The sequence below is a fragment of the Schistocerca gregaria genome, chromosome 7, assembly GCF_023897955.1.
Source record: "Schistocerca gregaria isolate iqSchGreg1 chromosome 7, iqSchGreg1.2, whole genome shotgun sequence".
Taxonomy (NCBI): domain Eukaryota; kingdom Metazoa; phylum Arthropoda; class Insecta; order Orthoptera; family Acrididae; genus Schistocerca; species Schistocerca gregaria.
The window spans coordinates 331970654-331992393 of record NC_064926.1 but is presented as its reverse complement, the minus strand read 5'-3'; the positions used below and the strand labels follow the sequence as shown (position 1 = coordinate 331992393).

The window sequence follows — 21740 nt, the reverse complement described above, 5'->3', positions numbered from 1 at the left end:
TTCAGAGGTGGAATCATTATCACTTAGTATAAATTCATCCTCATCTGCTGTGGTTTCCTCATCAGATTGCAAAAACGTAGGATCATTCACTATTCTTTTCAACTCGTCATCTGTTAATGACTTCGATGATGCCATTCTGAAAAATAATGCATTCATACTCACATAACCTTAACAATTAACATTATCATGGAAAGTGTGCTGTTTTTGAAGTACTCTAAGATATTAGTCGTGTAAAACACTAATTGAGATAGTCAAAAACAACTTAGGTTAATACTCTGGTGGGGTATTTTGAGACCTCTTTTTCTTTGTCTCACTTATTAATACTGGAAACACGGCATTCAACACTCTGCGTTAAAAGGTAGCACTTCATTGAGGATTACCAAAAAGACAGGTGCCATCTGTTGTTCCGTTCACGTACTATGTATTGTATTCTATCGTCTGGGGTTCTCCGGGGCCCCACTAGAGCAGTTAAGGGTTAAACCATGTGCACAGTAATTTGGCATATACAACAGTGATGGCATTCTGACTTTTGATCACTATTGTGACACACAAAACATTAAAGATCTAGTAATGGTTCTCTGTGTAATACCACCAGCTGCCGACATATACCTGTAAATTATGCCTCATTATGTCCTTTAAGTATCCCACGGGGAAAGTAACAGAACGTCGCTCTGCCTTTTGTTGGAAGCGTTTGAGATGGCTGTGTTGACTCAGACAGTATGCTACCACTTCTACACGATTTCTCGCCCCCCCCCCCCCCCCCCAAATCCTCCCTCTCCAGCAACATGGTGCCCTAAGACAATTTGCTGACGATTGATGACTGCCATAGAATAGTATAAGGATAACCAGGTACCAATGTGTAGCTCACGCATGCAGTTTCAAGTTAAGCATGGAGGTGTGCAGTTTAGTTTTTGGACCAGTATCAGGTGTGTATGTCAAATAGCTCATCGCTTTCCAGTATAATTTGAGATCTGTGCAGTATTGGCTCAGGATCCTCCATGAATCCATTCCTCCAGGAGGCAAGCATCAACTTAATGGACTGGCATGTGGTGTCTGCTGACCATGAAAACCACTGAGCATGCTTGCAACCAGTTGAAACTTAACAGTGTGACTTCACAGGAACCCTCCTCACACATTGGGTAACCTCAAGACAACTGCCGTTGAAAAATAAGACAGGCATCAGCAACAATGTCTCGAGTGCCTCGTGGACAGCAGGCCAAGAGTGATCCACACATATTAGAATGGGCAGGGCAGAGAAACTTGGTGTTGGATCTTACCCAGCAGCAGATTTTAATTTCACAGAGGTGCAATGATGTGTACTTTGAAACAGATGACCTTCATTGCTTATTTTTATTTCACAATCAGTTACTTTTTCATAGCCTGATAAAGCTTATTCTTAAATACTCTGCTACCCTTAAATATAAGTCCACACTCATTAACAGAAAGGTGCAGCTAAAGATTTATAAAAATTTTTTAAAAAATATTTTACAAGCTTGGGCACTAGTAGCATTGATCAAAGACCTGAATTATCAGCAGCGAAATCGAACGGCAGGAATTAGTTCACCTCCTACATAGTTACTCTAAAAATAACCTTTAAAGTATTCATTGTCATTACAGCTTAAATAACAAAGTGTTGTTATATTGTTTCACATCCAAATTACATACTGGATGTAATATGAAAAAGTCACAACGCATGGAACAGCACATCTGGATATTGCTGAAGACACTTTTACAATAACAAAATTTGCAACATTTAAATGATGAAATTACAACCAAATGAAGATCGTGGAAACAGCTCTACTTAACAGGTAGCACCAAAGGACTTACTACACATAAACACTGTCAGAAATGCCATATTCTTTAATACAGGCAAAAAGAATTAATGGGATATGCGTAATACATAGGTAGAAAAGGTACCCAGGTCACGTTAGTTCCTTAGGAAGTGTAATAGGAAGCTCAAAATTTATTGTTTTGGTTGCAAAGCTTTTTATTAGTTTTCAATTAGGCTGCTGCCACTTCGTAAGTACAAGTTTCTTCCCGGCCTAGTCATTTTCCCCTCTTTGTTCCTTTCTTTCTTGGATTTTATACTGTTAAGACACTTTGTCCTGGTGCAGTCTGTTAATCACATGAAATTTACAAGAGCTTATACAACTTACAGGAACTCAGTCTCAGAGGAACACATACATATTAACACAACTGATGAGTATTTGGTAACTTCAACTCACTTCACGTGGCTGCTCCTCTTCTAGATCACCATACTGAACAGACTCCATATTGGTATGTTCTGCAAAGAAATCTTCCTCTCTCTTTTCATCTCCACATGATGATTCCGATGTAGCATCTATATGCAACTAAAAAATGGGGGTAATTAGATACAAATACTGTTTTATAGCTAATGTAAGTACAATAAAACTGCAAGGAACTTTATATTTCTACTGGTTTAGTTCTCAGAAAATTGTTCACAGAACAACATTTATTAACAAGCACTGATCGCCTACTTGTGCAACATTACTGTTATATGTAAGATGACACAAAGGCTACATTACAATAACTAGCATATAAGATTAGTTTCTACATGCAGCCATAAACATGCACAAATTGCCAGATGTTTCAGGCAAGATACTTGATGGGATGGCTATAGCACAGTCTTAAAAAAAATCATTAAAAGTCATTCAGCAATAAAATGCAATGGCATCTCAGATTGTGGTTTCAGAAAGGTGCAAATATTCATTCAATTCCAGTGGCAACTGAGACATGAACAGTTACAACAACAACATAAAATGAAATGCCAGCACCTGAGAAGAATGAGTTAATACTTACAAAATAACAATATAGGAAAATAAGAATAAGGCATGTTTATGGGACTTATTTACATTTCAAAAGGTCATTTGAATGGCAGTTTTCCAAATAGGGAACCATCCCTTGAACTATAAACTTGAAAGTAAATGTAGAAATTATGAATACGATATGGAATAAGAAATTTCTGCTGAAATCTGAAAGGTCAGCAACTTCATCACAGCAAAATCAGCTGGATGTCAGTGAGCAGGGTATTTGAAATCCAATATCAACACGGTCAAGCCATAAAAAATGAACAGCAAAGCACTGTACACTCACAACATACTCTGACGAATGAATTTCACACACTTTATTATTCCAGTGTGACATGAGTGAATCATCAAAGGAATTCCGGATGAAGTAAAGCAAAGCTCGAGGTGGCCTCATATACCAAGGAGGAGTCACAGCTGTAACACCTCTTAACAATCATGAACTTAGTTACAGGTTTAGCACCTGATTCTTTAACATGCAACTTAGTGGTAGAGCACATCAAGTACAATTTATTTCTTTAACGTTCACACAGGAAATATTCCAAGGTTTTAAGCAGAGCAAAGTTGATACAGTGAATGACATTCCCCAAACCCATACAAGAAATGACTCAACTCTACAGATTTTAGGACTCATGAACCTATACAACTGTCTTCATTTCAGTAAGATACTAACTGTACTTTTAAACAGCAACTGACTCTGTAAGTTTTGGCAATGTATTCCCGTATTACTTTGTAAATGTTTTTGGGGCTTTTTGCATAATCTTTTCACTTATTTTGGCAAATATACTGTAACTGATTTTATATGGCCATTTTATTTATTAGCATGCCTGCTGAGATTATATGGTGGGCTTGGTAACATCTCAACAGGAACTTATTCCCTCCAGTTGGCGGTACTTACTCCCTCCAGTTAGTGGAACTCACTGGGATTCTTAAGAACTCCACTTCTGTATTTACATTCATTAGCACAGGATGGGTTTGATACAAGTAACTTTGCGCGCGCGCACGTGTGTGTGTGTGTGTGTGTGTGTGTGTGTGTGTGTGTGTGTGTGTGTGTGTGTAACAGTTTAGATTTTTTTTTTATTTTCTTCCCCCAAAAGGGGAAAAAAATCAATCAAATCTTCTCTAACAAATAATACATTGGGAGTTGAGATCATACTAGATTATGACATAGTAAACCTACTCAGTATTTGTTTTGTGTATTTTTCTTGACTTATCACAATTGTTCAATCTTCATTTTGTTTTATTTTTATGCTAAGGAAGCTGTTAAGGGTAGTGATTGTTATATCACATTCACATTGTAAAGTATTCAGGAAAGCAGCAGTTTCTTCATAGTCATTGCCAACAATTATGACATCACCATTACATAAAGTATATTTTCATAATTTTTGTGATAAAACACACAAGGACCTGCTCAATGTATTGAAAACCTGCTTTCTTCACGACTTCTAACAGTTGCAATTTTTTTTTATGTAGAACTCAGTGATTCTGCAATATTTTGGCATTTTTAGGATGTTCAACTAACACCCACAGATTGTTTCTCTCAAGCAACCTGCTATCTTCATTAATACCTTGCCATTTTTCCGTCTCATTTGACTGCAATGCTTCAGAGAAACAGTTTAGATCTTTCTGTTCATCAGCACCAGCTTCTGTTTATATCAAGAATTTACGACTTTCCAAATTTTGCTTTTAGGAAGTCTGTTGGCCGTTACAGTCACCTGACACTTTTTTGGTTTCGTCAGTAAGCTGACTGTCTATGACATTTACCTCCTTTTACTACAGGTAGCACACCTGGCTGTTTAAGGTTTACAAATTCGTACCAAGAAATATCACATTCAACATTATCACTATGGCGAGTACCAATTGCTCCTGGCTTAAATTTCACATCATGACTCAATCCTACCCTCATTTTCGAAGGAATCCGGACTCTAAACCGTCTTTGTCATTGACATACGCAACAAGTTATCCAAAAATTTTTGTCACTGACATGCCCAACAAATTATCCACATACAGCCTTGTCAACAAACTTGGAACGGAAATATTTTTTTTATGTGAACATAGTAATCTGTGCCAAAAATTCTGAGGTGCTCAAGTTTTCCTACTGCTGATTTTGCCAAAGCTCATAAGGGGCTGTGCCTGCAACTGAAGACCTCGCAGCACGATTTAAGAGAGAGACTGCTGCATTATAACCCCCCAATTCTTTCAGTAGTTCACTTGCACTCTGCATCACACATGCAGCCTCAGCCAGTGTTTTGTTTCCATATTTGGCCACACCATTTTGTTCAGGTGTAGTGTGTGGAGGAATCAGTAATTCTGTTCCCTTATCTCTGAGCAATTCCTTGGCATGCTTGTTATTAAGTTCTCTGTCTCCATTGTTTAATGGTATGACCATGAGTTTGGGTTTGATTTAGAAATTATTTAAGCAATTGTATGCTTAATTTTTGTGTTTCAGAAAGAAAATTCGACTGTTGTTGTTGTTGTTTGTGTGGTCTTCCAGTACTGAGACTCGTTTGATGCAGCTCTCCATGCTACTCTACCCTGTGCAAGCTGCTTCATCTCCCAGTACCTACTGCAACCTACATCCTTCTGAATCTGCTTGGTGTATTCATCTCTTGGTCTCCCTCTACAATTTTTACCCTCCACGCTGCCCTCCAATACTAAATTGGTGATGCCTTGATGCCTCAGAACATGTCCTACCAACCGATCCCTTCTTCTAGTCAAGTTGTGCCACAAACGTCTCTTCTCCCCAATCCTATTCAACACCACCTCATTAGTTATGTGATCTACCCCTCTAATCTTCAGCATTCTTCTGTAGCACCACATTTCGAAAGCTTCTATTCTCTTCTTGTCTAAACTAGTTATCATCCATGTTTCACTTCGATACATGGCTACACTCCAAACAAATACTTTCAGAAACGACTTCCTGACACTTAAATCTACACTCAATGTTAACAAATTTCTCTTCTTCATAAACGCTTTCCAGTGAGCATCTTTGTATGATTCTGTGCTATTTGGTCCACTGACATTTGCATGGATTAAGTCACCAGTAAGTGCATTCATTATTTGAAGGATATTTTATGTGCTTGCAACCGATTGCTCTTTTCTGTTCCGATAACGTGTATATTCAATACACACTCAGTTGTTTCCCAATAGCCTGCCATCACAATGTCCTTGTTGGCTTTTTCCCAAATCTGAAAGCTTTTGAGTAAAACATTATACTGCATTCACTGCATGTAGATGCTCTGGCTGATAACATTATGAGCACTTGCATCAGGCAGAGAGAAAACATTTTCCATTCTAGCACTGTTTTTTCTAATTTTGCTATAAACTTTTCCTTGACCAAACACATACATAAAGCACATTATTTTCCCAAGGAAATCATCATCATCATGATCAAATTCACTGTATGAAACAAAGTACTTTTTATCCACAGTGATATGCATTGTTGCACCACTGTCACATACCATTTATTTGCGTTAATGTAGTTTCCTGTACACACACCATGTGCATTAAATAAATGCACTGTTTCTGCTCGCCTTCTCCTCTTCCCACGTGTTAGTGCTGTCACGAGTGTTTCATAGACGTTTTGTAGTCCCAATGGCTTAGTTGTTTCCATTTATCACACAAATTTTTGCTTTGCTCACTCTTTTGCTATTTTCTTATGATTTACTTTGTTCCCTTTTAAGGCATTAGAAATTACAGATGCACCTGATTCTGTTGTATTTTGTTCATGCAATTCAATAGTACACAGTTTTAGTGAGTAAATTAAAATCCTGGTTTTCTAAAGTTATTGTGTCACAGAGACATTTATAACTAACATATTCCTTTCCCGCTGTAGATAAGATTCACCTATTTAACATTCTATCAGACAACGTACTCCCTTTATCGTTTGTTAATTCCTCATTTAGATTTACAAATGACTTTTGTAGCTTAGCTACATTAGAGCTAATATATATTTTGGTTTCATTGCACATCACCCTAAAAGAAAAGATCTCCATTAACATGTTTAAATGGGATGAGCTGCTATTTCTACCATTACTGTACGTCAATACAAGTTCAGCAACTAGTTTACTTAGCTCAGCTGCTATCAGATTTATTGCTTTTGCAACATTCTTTCACATGAACAAAGCACAATAGATATGTCCCATTTCCACTTTATCCAATCATAGGGTCCTTCAAGTTTATCAGTATTTATTGTTGTTTACTTTAATATGGCCAGGTCCATAAACTACTTTAAATTTATTAATTTCAACCAAGAGTTTCATTTACGATGGTTTATTCGTAAGACATGCAACAACCAGTAATAAAATGACAAAATACAATAATATTTTCCTTTTACTACAATATTTGTGATGATAAATTGATCCACAAAAGAGATATTACAGGAAAATAAATCAATTACAGGTCTTTTAAGCTGACGTGGCCGGGAGAGCAGTGTGCTGACCACATGCTCCTGGTCAGCACTGTTGGGCCTTCATGATCTGTTCAAGTGATTCTTTCTTTTAAGCAATCCAAAGTAATACTGCTAACCCCCAGTCTTAAAAGTTTTCTTTTTCACACTTTGTGCTATTTTTACCTAAGATACATCTGTCATAATTTTCACTTTTAAGAATTTTCCTTCTTCCATTAGCAGAAGGTCTGACTTATTACTTCACATGAGATAAGCTCCCAGTCTTTTGACACAAACTGGAGGAGATAAACATTTTTCTCTCCATCCACAATCGCCTTCTCACACTGTCCAGGTATTTTGACCTGCCACGACAGGGTTGAATGTTCATATTACTTGCAGCTGAAACATCCACCTAAAATCTGGATCACAAGGACCTTACTTACATAGTTAATGAACTATTACAATTTACACAAAAAATAATGATAACTGTCACAATGTTCAAACTGAATCATAACAACTATCTGCCTTGTCACCAGTGGGTCTTTTCCCCCAATGAACAATGAATTCACTTCTTAATGATAAATTCAGGAATGTTCTTTATCTCACATATATCTCTGATTCTCATTTACTCTGTTTATGGGCCAGCTGCAACCTGAATACCTGGGCCAGCTGCAACCTGAATCCCTTGTACTAAATGAGCACACCTATCATCATCATCATCATCATCATCATCATCATCATCATCATCATCACCACCACCACCACTGGAAAAAAATCTTTCCTGTTTTTGTGCCACCCGTTTTATATAGTATTCCTATTTCCCCGCCATTCCTCCTGTATTCCTTTTCGGAACTCTCATTCTGTTATTTACAGCACTTGCGCTTGCAGACTGTATCTTACTTCATAACAAAAGGAGGAGAAGTAGGTTGTAACAGAGAGAGGATTGAATAATTTCGTCTGTTTTCATGAAAAAATAGCAAAACTCATCACAGTTAAAATTGGTATCACAATGCTGGTGAACAGATTATGTTTGTATCACATTCATTATTTATATTGAAAGTTGTCAAAAGAGGTGTTTCCAACAATTCTTCTGTAAAATATTTTTACATGAAGAAGAAGTAAAATTACAAATACTGCACTTAAGGAACAGTTCTGAAAAATAAACAGACATACACTGAACAAGAAATAACCAGAAATAAAGAATATGTAGCACTGAAACTTTTGAATATTTTAGAGAGGCAACATTGCATTCTGTACAGTAAGATTACACATAGAACCTCAATACTGCATTTTGTACGGCGACAATAAAAACAGAATCTATGTAGTAACTTCTTTACTTGTATGATGTGTAGTTTTTTCCTTGAATGTTAATACAGGACAGTGAGGTAAGCAGATTACATGAAGTTTGTGCAACATAAAATGTGCCTCTAAGAGTGAAATGATTTGCATGGATCAGGGACCCCTCATCCCTTACAATGCAACCACTGCACTAACAAAGATGTCCAAAATATGTGCAGGTGCCCACCCCCTTCTTCCACGAAGAACCTTCTTTTGCAGCCTTGGAAGTTGGTATACGTATCACTACTTCCAAATGTATACTGACAGTGATTAAAACTAGCAGCATGAACACAGTAGGGAAAAAAATTAAAAAAAAAAATAAAAAATTCAATCAGATATGAAAAGTACAAGTGTACTACTACATACCTAGATATGCTAATGATTAGTATTTCAGTGCAACCATAAAAGTAAGTAAGAATAATGGCACCAATATTCTGTACATAAGAAAAAATAAAGTGGGTTTCTCATCATAGTTCGCACTTTAATTTTGTTTGGTTGTGATACGATTGTGTTACGGCTTGTGTAACAAAGAGAATCATCACATTTCCGGCAGCACCGGAAACGTGATGTATCGAGATGGCAGCTTACTGTTCCACAATACTGGTGCCTGAATTGGTTGGGAGCTTCCAACTGATACATGAATATAGAACAGTTTGATTCAGGAAGACCACAATCAATGCCACACACAATCTTAGCTGCCCCACATATAGAGGCACAGGCAAAGGAGCACTGTTTGCTTAGCTGTGCAAGAGCGTACAGCATCATCACACATCTTGAGCCATGAAATGGGCTTGTTTCCAGCAAGACAAGTCTACACGCAGACAGTGCAATGACACACGGTGCAACAAGGTCCATCTGCATAGCAATCGTCGTCGCTGCTTCCCTTGAAATAACACAGACGAATCGCAGTTCTGCACACAGTATCATACAGGATGGGGCAAATACGGGTGGCCCACACAAGCGGATACAATTGGGGTGAATGTATGCATATAACCACACCCTGTGAGATGCACATCACATATACATCCGCCACGTGATCCACAATGGTTCAGGGTGTAGTGTGGGCAGTGTCAGTGTCATTGTCACTGGAGCAGTGCAAAGGGGCAACGGTACCCACCCTGGACCATCAGGTGTTCACTGCTGTAAGTTGCGTGACAACAGTCATGGAAACAGTGTGGTCTGTGTTTGATGAGCAATTTAATGGTGTCAAAGTGACAGCAAAGAGTGACATGTGACACTTTGTGCATAGTAGGCTGTACTGAGCTTTATTAAAATTATGCTATTAAGCTAATTTTGGCCATGAGGCATTATCAAGCACATCTGCAATGTCATGTACTACATATCATGCTCTTGCAATGACATGTACTACATCTCATTCTCATAACATTCTTTTATGTCACATACATAAAACCTGAATACAGCCTACAATGAAAAATGTATTTTCTTTTTTATTAAACACTTGAGAGGCTGTGGATCCTCACGGTAGCAAAAGCTTAGTCCAAAAATGGTGTCACGACAGGATCTGTTTTGAAAAAGCCAAAATACTTTCCAAAACGAGTCTGCACACCAGAAAATGTGTCTTCAGTTCACCAGAGAATGCTTCAAAGTCATCCCAAATCAACCAGGTGCCTCTCACAAGAGACCAGCATATCACATCAATCTTGTGGACGAATACTCCACATGGACTTGCACATGCATCCCTACCAAGTGTCTGCTGTTCATTCATTAAAACTAATAGATGCTCCTCAGCACCCCGAGTTTTCAGTCGTTCACTAAGATAACTATGAATGGCCGAGAGACAGCTCTTTTTCTTATGTCTGATGAAGCCTGGTTTCATCGGAGTGGTTATGTTATTCACAGGTTCTGGGCAGAGAAGAATCAGCGTACCTTCCATGAAATACCATTGGATGATCAGAAATTGGGATTTGGTGTACAGTGTCCGCATGATTTGTGGCAGCATTAATGGAGGAGAGAGAGAGACCTAAACAGTTGCACCCAATAGGATGGCACAACTGTTCGAACAGCTGGCCGAACCTTCGAGCACATATACAAAATCTTCACACCTACAGAGTTGTTAGCAGGGGTCAGTCTGGTCATGGTCTTAGGTGGCCACCCAGACACTTAATCTGTCCTTGGGTAATTACTTTGTGTGGTGAGCCATCAATTCTAATGTGTATCGAAACAACCCTCATCTTCAAGAACTGCACCACAACAGTTCAGATGAGACTGCAGCAATTACAGCAGTCCAACTTCAATCTGCCTTCAGCAACTTGTTGACCAGGGCCTGCTAACACATGCATGTGGTCACTTTCAGCATCTGCTATAATCAGGTTAGTACTGTATTTCCTTTCCTCGGACACTTCTTTTTTTGTACCCTGGGACTATGTTCTCCAGGCCACTTTTATTTGCCCCACTATATATGGCTTACCAAACAAAAGCGCTGGCAGGTCGATAGATACACAGACATACACACAAAATTCAAGCTTTTGCAACCAACGGTTGCTTCTTCAGGAAAGAGGGAAGGAGAGAGAAAGATGGAAGGATGTGGGTTTTAAGGGAGAGGGTAAGAAGTCATCCCAATCCCGGGAGCGGAAAGACTTACCTTAAGGGGAAAAAGTGACCGGTATGAGAGCACTGGTGCCTGCGCCAGCCAGCGTACACACACACACACACACACACACACACACACACACACACACACACACACACACACACACACACACACACACACACACACACAGTGTGTGTGTGTGTGTGTGTGTGTGTGTGTGTGTGTGTGTGTGTGTGTGCGCGCGCGCGCGCGCGCTAGTGTATACCTGTCCTTTTTTCCCCTTCAGGTAAGTCCTTCCGCTCCCGGGATTGGGATGACTCCTTACCCTCTCCCTTAAAAGCCACATCCTTTCATCTTTCCCTCTCCTTCCCTCTTTCCTGAAGAAGCAACCATTGGTTGCGAAAGCTTGAATTTTGTGTGTATGTTTGTGTATCTATCGACCTGCCAGCGCTTTTGTTTGGTAAGTCACATCAACTTAGTTTTTAGATATATTTTTCCCATGTGGAATGTTTCCCTCTCTATATATATAAAGTTCCCATCTCTGGCTGCAATCCTTCTTTCCATCAGTCCTTATACCAGTTCCAAACAGCACAATCCATAGCCCTCACCCGTCTAATCCTTCACCTATACATCGACTCGGCCAATGAACACACCCGTCAACTCCTATCCCAAATCAAAGTCCTCAATCTTTCCTCTCCCACATCCACACCGGCTGTACATAGCATCCTCCTACAGGCCAACCGCAAATTAGAACAACATGCCACCCTCCACCTCAAAAAACTATCCAATCTCCTGGTTTCCCACCTCCGGAAAGGCAACTCACTCACCCTCCACAACCTTTCCAACAAACCTCAACCTCCTCTCATTGCACACAGACCCAGTCTCTCCCATCTACTCAATCTCCCACTTCCAGCTCCACTCCCCCCAACACCTCAAAATTCTAGTCAACACAATCTGGAACCACAACACCCCAATTCAGTAGTTAACCTTTCCTCCAAACCCCTCTCCCAATCCAAAACCTTTGTCCTATCCAAAGGCCTCACCTTCAACCCCACTCCCAGGTTCAACCAAACTGCCCTTGTCAAAGACTTACTGTCCTACACTCGTAGTCTCTGCTGGAAATATCACTTTGCCACGAAGAAAAATAATCCTGATCCCACTCCTAATGATCCAACTCCCCAGGACACTATCCAAATTGAACCCTGCCTGCAACAGTTCCGTCCTCCATCACAGCGGGACCCACCTCCTCTTCCTCAAAATCACCCTCTCCAAACCTTCCAGGAATTTCTCACTTCCAGCCTTGCCTCTCAATCTTTCTTGAAAAACCTTAATCCTACTCCCAACATCACCACAGCCGAAGCCCAGGCTGTCCTTGATCTGAAAGCTGACCGATCCATCATCATTCTTCCGGCTGACAAGGGTTCCATGACCGTGGTACTTGATCGTCGGGAGTATGTGGCTGAGGGACTGCGTCAGCTTTCAGACAACTCTACATACAAAGTTTGCCAAGGTAATCCCATTCCTGATGTGCAGGCGGAGCTTCAAGGAATCCTCAGAACCTTAGGCCCCCTACAAAACCTTTCACCTGACTCCATCAAACTCCTGACCCCACCGACACCTCACACTCCTACCTTCTACCTACTTCCTAAAATTCACAAACCCAAACATCCTGGCCGCCCCATTGTAGCTGGTTACCAAGCCCCCACAGAATGTATCTCTGCCTACGTAGATCAACACCTTCAACCCATTAGATGCAGTCTCCCATCCTTCATCAAAGACACCAACCACTTTCTCGAACGCCTGGAATCCGTACCCAGTCTGTTACATCAACATATTGTAGGAACACTTCCTCCACAGTTCGGCTTGTAGATGATATGTCTGAGTTAGTTGAAAATCAAGATTCAGAGAGAGAGAGAGAGAGAGAGAGAGAGAGAGAGAGAGAGAGAGAGAGAATAATAATAATACATCATCCCGACTCCTTGATCAGTACCCTCAGTATCTTAGAAACTTGGTTTCAGCTAAATGGATTGAATCTAAATATATCTAATACTCACATGATGCAATTCAAAATCAAATACTCAAAGTGTGAGCAGACTAAGATTATTCACAACAAACAAGATGTAGAAGAAGTTGACTCAGCCAGATACTTAAATGTAAGTAAGAACTTGAGCTAGTATGCACACACAGAGTACCTAGCAAATAAACTGAGTAGCTTTGCATTTGCATTGCAAATATTATCAACTGCCACTGATAAAGACCCACTAAAAGTAGCATACTCAAGCTGCTTTGAATGTTATTAAGAATACCAGAGGTGAATTATCTGTTAAACTCTTCTGTTCACTCGCATGACAAAAAAAAAAAAAAAAAAAAAAAAAAAAAAAAAAAAAAAAAAAAAAAAAAAAAAAAAAAAAAAAAAAAAAAACTTTATGCTTCCAACCACTGCCTCAAACTGTACACATCGGGACTTCAATTCATGAGAATGAAAATCTATAATAAATTAATAGTAGGACGAACTGCAAATTTGAGCTGAATATGACAGATTACATATCCCTCAAAAAAATTCTTCTGGTGTTATTTTTTATTAGTATAACAAATCACTGTGAATGTATCAAATTTTTGACATGTATGCAAACCAAACGGATTGCAAATGTACATCACGAGATGAATAAACTACAAATTCCATTGTTATACAAAGAATTTACAATGGTACAGAATGATGTATTACACAGCAGTATAAAATTCTTTGTGTTAGTGCTAAGCAACTTTACAGGTTTACACAACACAACGCAACACACTATATATAAAGACTCAGACAGCAAAGACTTTTATGCATCCCTTTTGAATACTGCTGTTTTAGATTTTGAATTCTTAAATAATCTTTAACTGTTGACTTTTTTCATTTGTATATTGTTCAAATTTCACGTTGTTATTCTCTTCAACTACTTTCTTAATTTATTTGCACTGCCCCTGTAAATCTTTCATGTTTAAAACAAGGTTTCTTTATAGAATGAGATTTTCACTCTGCAGCGGAGTGTGGGCTGATATGAAACTTCCTGGCAGATTAAAACTGTGTGCCGGACCAAGACTCGAACTCTGGACCTTTGCCTTTCCTAAGCCATGTCTCCTCAACATCCTTTCTTTCACGAGTGCTAGTTCTGCAAGGTTCACCGGAGAGCTTCTGTTAAGTTTGGAAGGTAGGAGACGAGGTACTGGCAGAAGAAAAGCTGCGAGGACGGGGCACAAGTTGTGCTTGGGTAGCTCAATTGGTAAGCACTTGCCCGCGAAAGGCAAAGATCCCGAATTTGAGTTTCAGTCCGGTACACAGTTTTAATCTGCCACAAGGTTTCTCTGTGTTACATTTTTCGACAAAATTCGTATCTCGATTCATTCCCAATCCTAGAGTCATGCACATAAAAATCAATTAATGGAATATGTATGTAAATAAATAAATACTTTGTACAAAATGTCTTGTCGCTGTGTATAATACGCCTTCTTTCCTTGGACTTAAGTAGTGCCCATGGTGCATCACTCATTTCTAGTGTAAACAGTCCCGTCAAATGATACTAGCAATCAAGAGTGACCACCATGGTGCTACTGCACAGACAGAAAATTGCGCCAATCCTAGGTCTTTTTGCTATCACAGATTCACAAATAGAAAAAGCAATCCAGAAAAAGTTTACCAAGAGCATTTATTGCTTTTTTTTACCTATGTGTTTAATTTTTGTGGTGGTCTGGATGATTACAATGATCACTTCTGTCACTACTTCTGTACATGGAAATCATTTTGACATTTGAAGGAGACAGAGAATGAGCACAATGAACCTTTGTGCAAATGAAGTTTACTTAATGCTTTATCCACATTTTAGAACTTTTAACAACAATAACTACTTAAAAAACACCATACTAGCAATTTGTCTTGAAATACTTACAACAATGATCATAACTGAGCAATTCCCGGAAGAGAGAATAGATATGAGTACAAGTGAATTAATCTTGTGACTTCTTTCACAACAACTGCTAACTGCTCTCAAAATAAGTTTAAAAACAAGATCTTGCTAAAAACTTGCATTTTTTACTCTCTTCAGCAATGCACCAGACAGTAATGGTACATAAGCAGAAGTGTTGCGATCTGCGATAAGGGTAATCACATTTTTTTTTTTAAATTCTTGCAGGCCTAAATCTGTGCCTGTCATAGAAGAAATTACCTCTTTGTTGAGGCATCTTAGATGGTGCACATAAATATAAATAATAATAATAATAATAATAACAATAATAGCAACAATGTTAAAAAATAAAACAGGTGAATATTGTGCAGGAAGATACCCTACTAATACACTATGTCCTAAATAACTGTAGTTTTAAATTTTTTCTCAATGGGACATAAAATGATTGATAAGGTACTCTTTCAGTAAGTCTGTAGTACTTGGGAGAAACAAAGGCAGAATGAATATGAAATGAAAACAACAAGCTGATCGAAAGAGACATAAAATGCTATGAGATGGAGCTGAACAGAGCGAGAGGGCGGAGTAAGTGTGTGCACATACCAATTAAATCAAATTAAACTTTTACACACTTAAAAATTATAAACAAGGAAAAAATTTTAAAGCGGCTCACCGCTTGGCTGCTGGGAGATAAAACTCCTGCGGCCTCTTGCGTAGAACCAATGTCTAGCTGCCACGACAAGATTGAAACAAATATTCTCTCATGAGTACAATATTATACTGAAGCAAGAAATTAACTTAAGAATAGTAACACAAAAAATATCACGAATTTAGCTAAATAATGGGAAATTATTAAAAAGGTAATTAGTAAAATAAACTAGTCTTTGTTCATTATCTGTAACACCTTTCAATATTAACTATACAATGACTAATCAATTTTAGTGTGGTAAGCTTCACTAAGTTATGAGTCTTTTTATCCCTAACGGGATTAATTCAATATTATGAGCTGACAGATATGCGAGGCATTTAAATTAGTGTGAAACAGTTCTAAATGTCTTCAAATGCAGTACTATTACTAACAACACAATGATACTGCAAATTCCATAAAATGCTGAAAACTATTTTACACTGAAATGTGGCACTTAAAAGAGTCCACTCCCTCCCAAAAAGGAACGGTTTCATGAAATTACAAACATTACAGTTTCTTAGAGATATGGTAAATGTTCCTTTTTTGCTAACAGACACATGAACTAAGCAAGAAGCACTTTTCTCAATGCCTCAGTTCAAAGCCACAACGTATTCCTTACATGAAACCATTTTTTTTACAAGTCTGTTTTCAATTCAACATATTTCTTCAACAAAGCCCAACAGGACAATATAGTTTCGTTTAGCAAGTAGATATAGATCTGGATTTGGCAGTCCATTGTTTGGAAGAAGATAAGGGCACTCACACAAGTGGGATTGAAATGTGGCACAACTGAAGGACCACAGTGGTTCTCCACAAATTCCACCCACATCCTATACTAATGCATGTCTTGAGACAATGGTTTACGGATAAACCTCACTGATGAATTGACACAAGACATATAATGACTATTTTCAGCCATAAAAGGGCATGCTTTACTTGGAGATATTTACGAAATCATTGGGTTTGATGTAAAACATTATGATGTCACTGAAAAATCAGTACAATTTTACCTGTGTTCACAAATGAAGAAAAACACAGACACTGTCAGTTCTTCCACTTATACAAGTCACCCATTAAAACAAAAGTATAGTGAGCATATAGAATGCAATGTTCTAGTTAAGAAAATTTAACCTTTTATCACAAAAACAGCATATGTTCTTTTAAGAAGGTTTTCACCATCACCAAAAACATGAATTTAGAAAGTACAACATAAAACAATTTGGTACTTCACAACCTGAAAGTATCAATTTTATTTGGTTATGGTGCCACAGTGTAACCTTAATTATGTTCACAACAATATCTTTCATGTTTAGTCTAGTGATGTTAGTGAACACCTTGTTTATAATGACATTGGTAAGTAAAGTATAATCAATGTTAAGATCTGCACTTACTCCAAGTTTTGAACTAAATTGAAACAATATTAGTAATTATTAAAACAAAAAAAGGAATCTAATGCAGCAGAATTATACAACATGCAAAAAGACTGGGAGACCGGTTAGAGGGTAAGACTAAACAGCAACCTCATCAGTCCCTCAATCAAGAGTTAATTCATCTGGAGATAGTGACTTTCAACAAGAATTGATCACACGAGGAAAGGATGTATAAGTGGTAAAAGTGAGGCATTAAAGGCAATACTGATGCCAGAACTGAAAAAAAGATTTGTGGAGATGTAAAAGTATATGGATTGGAGCCACTATTCACTGGATTGCTACTCCTGAAATGGAAAATGGTGTGGCAGAAAAAGAAGCAAACCACATCTACAAACAATTAAAACACAGAAAAGGTAGGATGACAGAGACAATAGGCAAAAAAGGCATGGTCGAGGGTGGTCCTGGTCCTGTTATGTGGCAGGAGACACCCCAATCCCAACCAGCCACCCAGCCCATCCCCTTAGGTAGTTTAAAACATTAAATCTGAAAATTAAAACTGCAGTCATAGAGAAAATAGAGAGGCAGTACAACCGTCTGTCTGTCCATCCACCAAAATGAGAGGCAAAGACATCTGAACAGGGGGCATTCCCTAGGATACGAGCAGTTGACTGTGTTATGTCCACAATCAAAATGTGGGGCTAGGGGTAAAATGAAACTTCGGGTCAGTGTGGTACAACAAATGTAGAGATGACATTTGATGGTGAATTCTTTCCAGGAGGAATGGATGGGGGGGAGATGCAACAATAGTCTCCTTCACAGTGCAGAGTTTAATACAGGGGACAGTACTCTGACATTTTCCATCTCCGAGTGAGCATAGGTCTTATTGGCACCCGCAAATCTGCAACTGGGTTCAGAAAAGTGAGTGGAGGATCAATAATCACTTCTCTAGTCAAATGGTCAGTCAGTTCATTAGCTGGGACAGCCATGTGACTTGGCCACCAGAGGAAGACAACCAAACAATAGGACTGTAAGTTCAGTGAGAAGGTTGTGAATAGTAGAGATCAGAGGGTGATGACACTGACATAGGTCAGTGGTCTACACACTGCTCACTGAGTCACTATAAGAAGTCTGTATTCCGGAACATTCGTAATTTCAGGCCAATAGTGTGTTGGCGCAAAATGCGGTTGGCATCCCTGTACACGTCTGTGTTTAATGTGTAACTGCTAGAAGTTTCATTGTTGGATGTCTGTTAGGTATTGTTCAGTGCTGCATTGATTAGAACATTATGTGGCACAGTTTGCGAATTTCGATATGGCAGAGCCAGAGGAGCAATGCATCTCTATTACATTTTGTGTGGAACTCAAGAAAACCTTTACAGACACACACCAAATTCTGCAGGAAGCCTACAGTGATGAGTGCTTAAGCAGTACTCTGTGTTATGAACAGTTCACACGGTTTAAAAATGGCAGGACACATGTTAAAGATGATGTTCATTCAGGACTCCCTTCGACTTCTACCAATGAATCAGGAATGACAAAAAAAATTGTGTGTGCCAATCAACGAATGACTGTCCGATAGACTGCAGAAGAATGTAACATTTCAGCTGGCTCATGTCATGAAATCCTAACACAGCATCTTCGAATGCACTGTGTTGCCACCAAGTTCATCCCACGGCTTATGAGTCAAGACCGGAAAGACCTTTGCCTTGTAATCTGTCAAGAGCTTTTGGATCATGCATATGAGAACGAGATGTTCCTTAAGAGACTCACAACTGGTGATGAGATGTGGTTGTGTGGTTATGAGGTTGAGACCAAGGTTCAATCTTCAGAATGGGTTGGGAAAGGTTCTCCAAGACAAAAAAAAAGCTCATTAGGTCAGGTCAAATGTCAAAGCCAAGCTGATAGTTTTCTTTGACTTTGAAGGATTAGTTCATCATGAAGTCATGCTACAGGGACAAACTGTTAATCGATGGTACTATGGGAACATGTTGCGATGTCTGCAAGAAAATGTGAGAAGGAAATGGCCTGAAATGTGGCGAGATAATTCATAGCTCTTGCATCAAAATAATGCACTGGCACATTCATTCCTGTTGGTGCGTGACCATTGCACACAAGACTAAATCACTGTGCTGTTCATCCTCTGTACTATCCGGACTTTTCTCTATTTACAAAGTTGAAAGCCCCATTGAAAGGATGAAGATTTTTAACAATAGATGAGATAAAAGAAAATTTGCAGACAACACTTCGCACGATCCAGCGAGAGGCATACCAAGACTGCTTCTGGAAGTGGAAACAGCATTGTGAGCAGTGTATCAATTGTGGAGGGAGAGTACTTCAGAGAAGACCATGTGCAATGAGTAAAAGGTAAGTGCAGAAAAAATTTGTGGACAAAGTTCTGGAACTTTTTGAATGGACATGCAGTCAAGGAAGGCCCATGTAATAAAATGGGGGGTGGGGGGCTGTTAATGGCTATCAGCTCTGCTGTAAAAACACTACATACTTCTAGCAAGAAATTGTGTTCCTGACCAGCAGATGTAAAAGCTATTCATGTGTTATCCATAGTTTAAGAGCCATCAGTGTAAAAGATGGTAGCACCCTGAAACTCCTGAAGAACTAAAAGGAACTGACACTAAAATGTCATGGAGATAACAGCCTTCGGCACAGAACTGGCCACTATGTGCCAAACTGCAAGCATAACAGGTATGCGGGCTGATGCTTGGCCTGTCTTGTCTTTACTTGGCTCTTCTCTGATGTACCTGGTACAGTGCGGCATTTCATTTAGTAGTCAATGTGGCAACGCTTTCCTCAATTTACTTATTTCTAGCATGATGGATGGCAGTTTGGCAGAACCACAGTGTCAGCGTTGTTTGCTCTTCACTATTTGTTCGTGGTATGAAGGGCATTCACAGGTCCCATGGATTTTTGCACAAAAAGAGGCAGTCTAGTGATCTATCATCACAAGCTTTAAAAAATAATGGGAATGACAGAGGAGAGGGATGAAAATTCTCAATACCTATTATACAGTCACAAAGTGTGCTCCAAATCTGTTGTGAAATGACATTATGTCCAAGGTTTCAAAATTCATTGCGGCCTTGAAAAAACTACAAGGATAGTTTTCCAAAGGTTTTGAGGACACTGCCAAACTTATACCCATTTTCAAGACTGTTTCCCATTTCAGTTTGAAAGTGCCCCTACATTTGCGCAGATGTAACTGATTGACCTATAATGTAAGGTCCATTTTGAAGACAAATACTTTTATGTTAAAACCGTAAATGAGGTCTACATTGTTTTCCTCAGGTAGAGTTTTCCCATGTCTCCATAATTAAGTCACAAAGTTGCTACTGTATTTCAATTAACATGAACGTAGTGAAAGACATTTTTTGATTATGAAACTAAAGAAGTCATGATTACATGACAACTTGAGTGCAAAAAATCTGTGAAATTGGCCGCATCTGTCTGCATGCCAACAATTTGTACTTGATAAAAATTATTTCTTCACTGTACCAAAACTAATTAAGTACTGAAAATACATTTTGTCTGCGATCTATGCGAAATATGAAATATAAAACCAAGTCATATGCAGTGTGTTCACAGATTACCTCTCCTCATGCTCAGATGGAGTGCCACTGCGGCGATGGGAGAACCGTTTGCAGCTGTGCTGAGCGCTTACGTCACTCACAGCAGGGAATAGCTCACGAGCGGAATTCTCGACCGCCCCTGCTTCAGTATCTTGACACAGACTGGTCCTAATTCATGGCCTGGGCACCAATCAATGGGGCAGAGGAGGAGGAGACATGGGAAAACGGGAATATATTCTGAGGGGGGTGGGGGTTCTAGCAGAAAGGTGAAAGGCACACGCCAACTGGTAATATCACCCATTGGCAGATGTCAGGGGATTGATGCACTACACATGCAAATAGAATACAATAGGATATGTTGGATGAGCAGGAAATAGTCAACTGGCAATTGCACATGAGACCAAGAGTTGGCACGATTGCAACTGAAGACGGAAGATCCACTTTGGCACAAGAAGACTGTCTATGGGACTAGTTCAAAAGGCATCAGTGGCCCCTTGAACTCCACGATGGTGGACAGGTTCTAGTAATTCCAAAACTGAAGGTGTTGCCAGCTTTAAGCCTGTCAACCACAGTCCCAGCAATACTGGACCAGAGCCCGGTAGATATGGAGAAGAAGAGCGACATTGGCACCTCAAGAGATACAGATGAGAAAGCAGGGAGTGTTAAGCTTCCACATGCAGGTAGCCTTTAGTTGACAAATATGGCACAGCCAAGACCGCCTTCTGTCAAAGAAGAATCCCAAAAACCAGGACTGCACAACAACATCCAAGTCCCATGTACCCAAGTAGAATTCTGGATCATGATTGAACCTTGTTGTATGGTCAAACAGAAATATGCATCACCTGCATTAATGCGGCAGTGAACTGGAAACCATTTGTAAAGGCACCAAGTGAGGCCTGTCAGATGACTCCCAGGATGTTGGCATTCAGCCAGAGCTACAGAGTGAGCTCTTTACCAAATGGAAAAGTCATCTAGATACAGTGCAGGGTGACCAGTGGGCCGTCAGATGTCAGTAGCACACTGATGGCAATGAAGGGACCGTGGAGAACACGCGATCTAGTGT

General features: G+C 39.3%; 1 protein-coding gene across 3 annotated transcripts in view; it reads right to left on the bottom strand.

Annotated features, from left to right (window-relative positions):
* The window catches only part of LOC126281518 (ADP-ribosylation factor GTPase-activating protein 2), a 71699-nt gene that overhangs the window by 32307 nt on the left and 17652 nt on the right, over positions 1–21740 (bottom strand). For 2 of the 3 annotated variants that reach the window (XM_049980557.1, XM_049980556.1), the window contains 2 exons: positions 15716–15772; positions 2226–2351 (listed from right to left, as the gene is read on the bottom strand). In XM_049980557.1, coding sequence (XP_049836514.1) covers positions 2226–2351; positions 15716–15772 — 183 coding nt within the window. The remainder of the gene's footprint in view (positions 1–2225; positions 2352–15715; positions 15773–21740) is intronic. The other variant, XM_049980558.1, reaches the window with a different exon arrangement.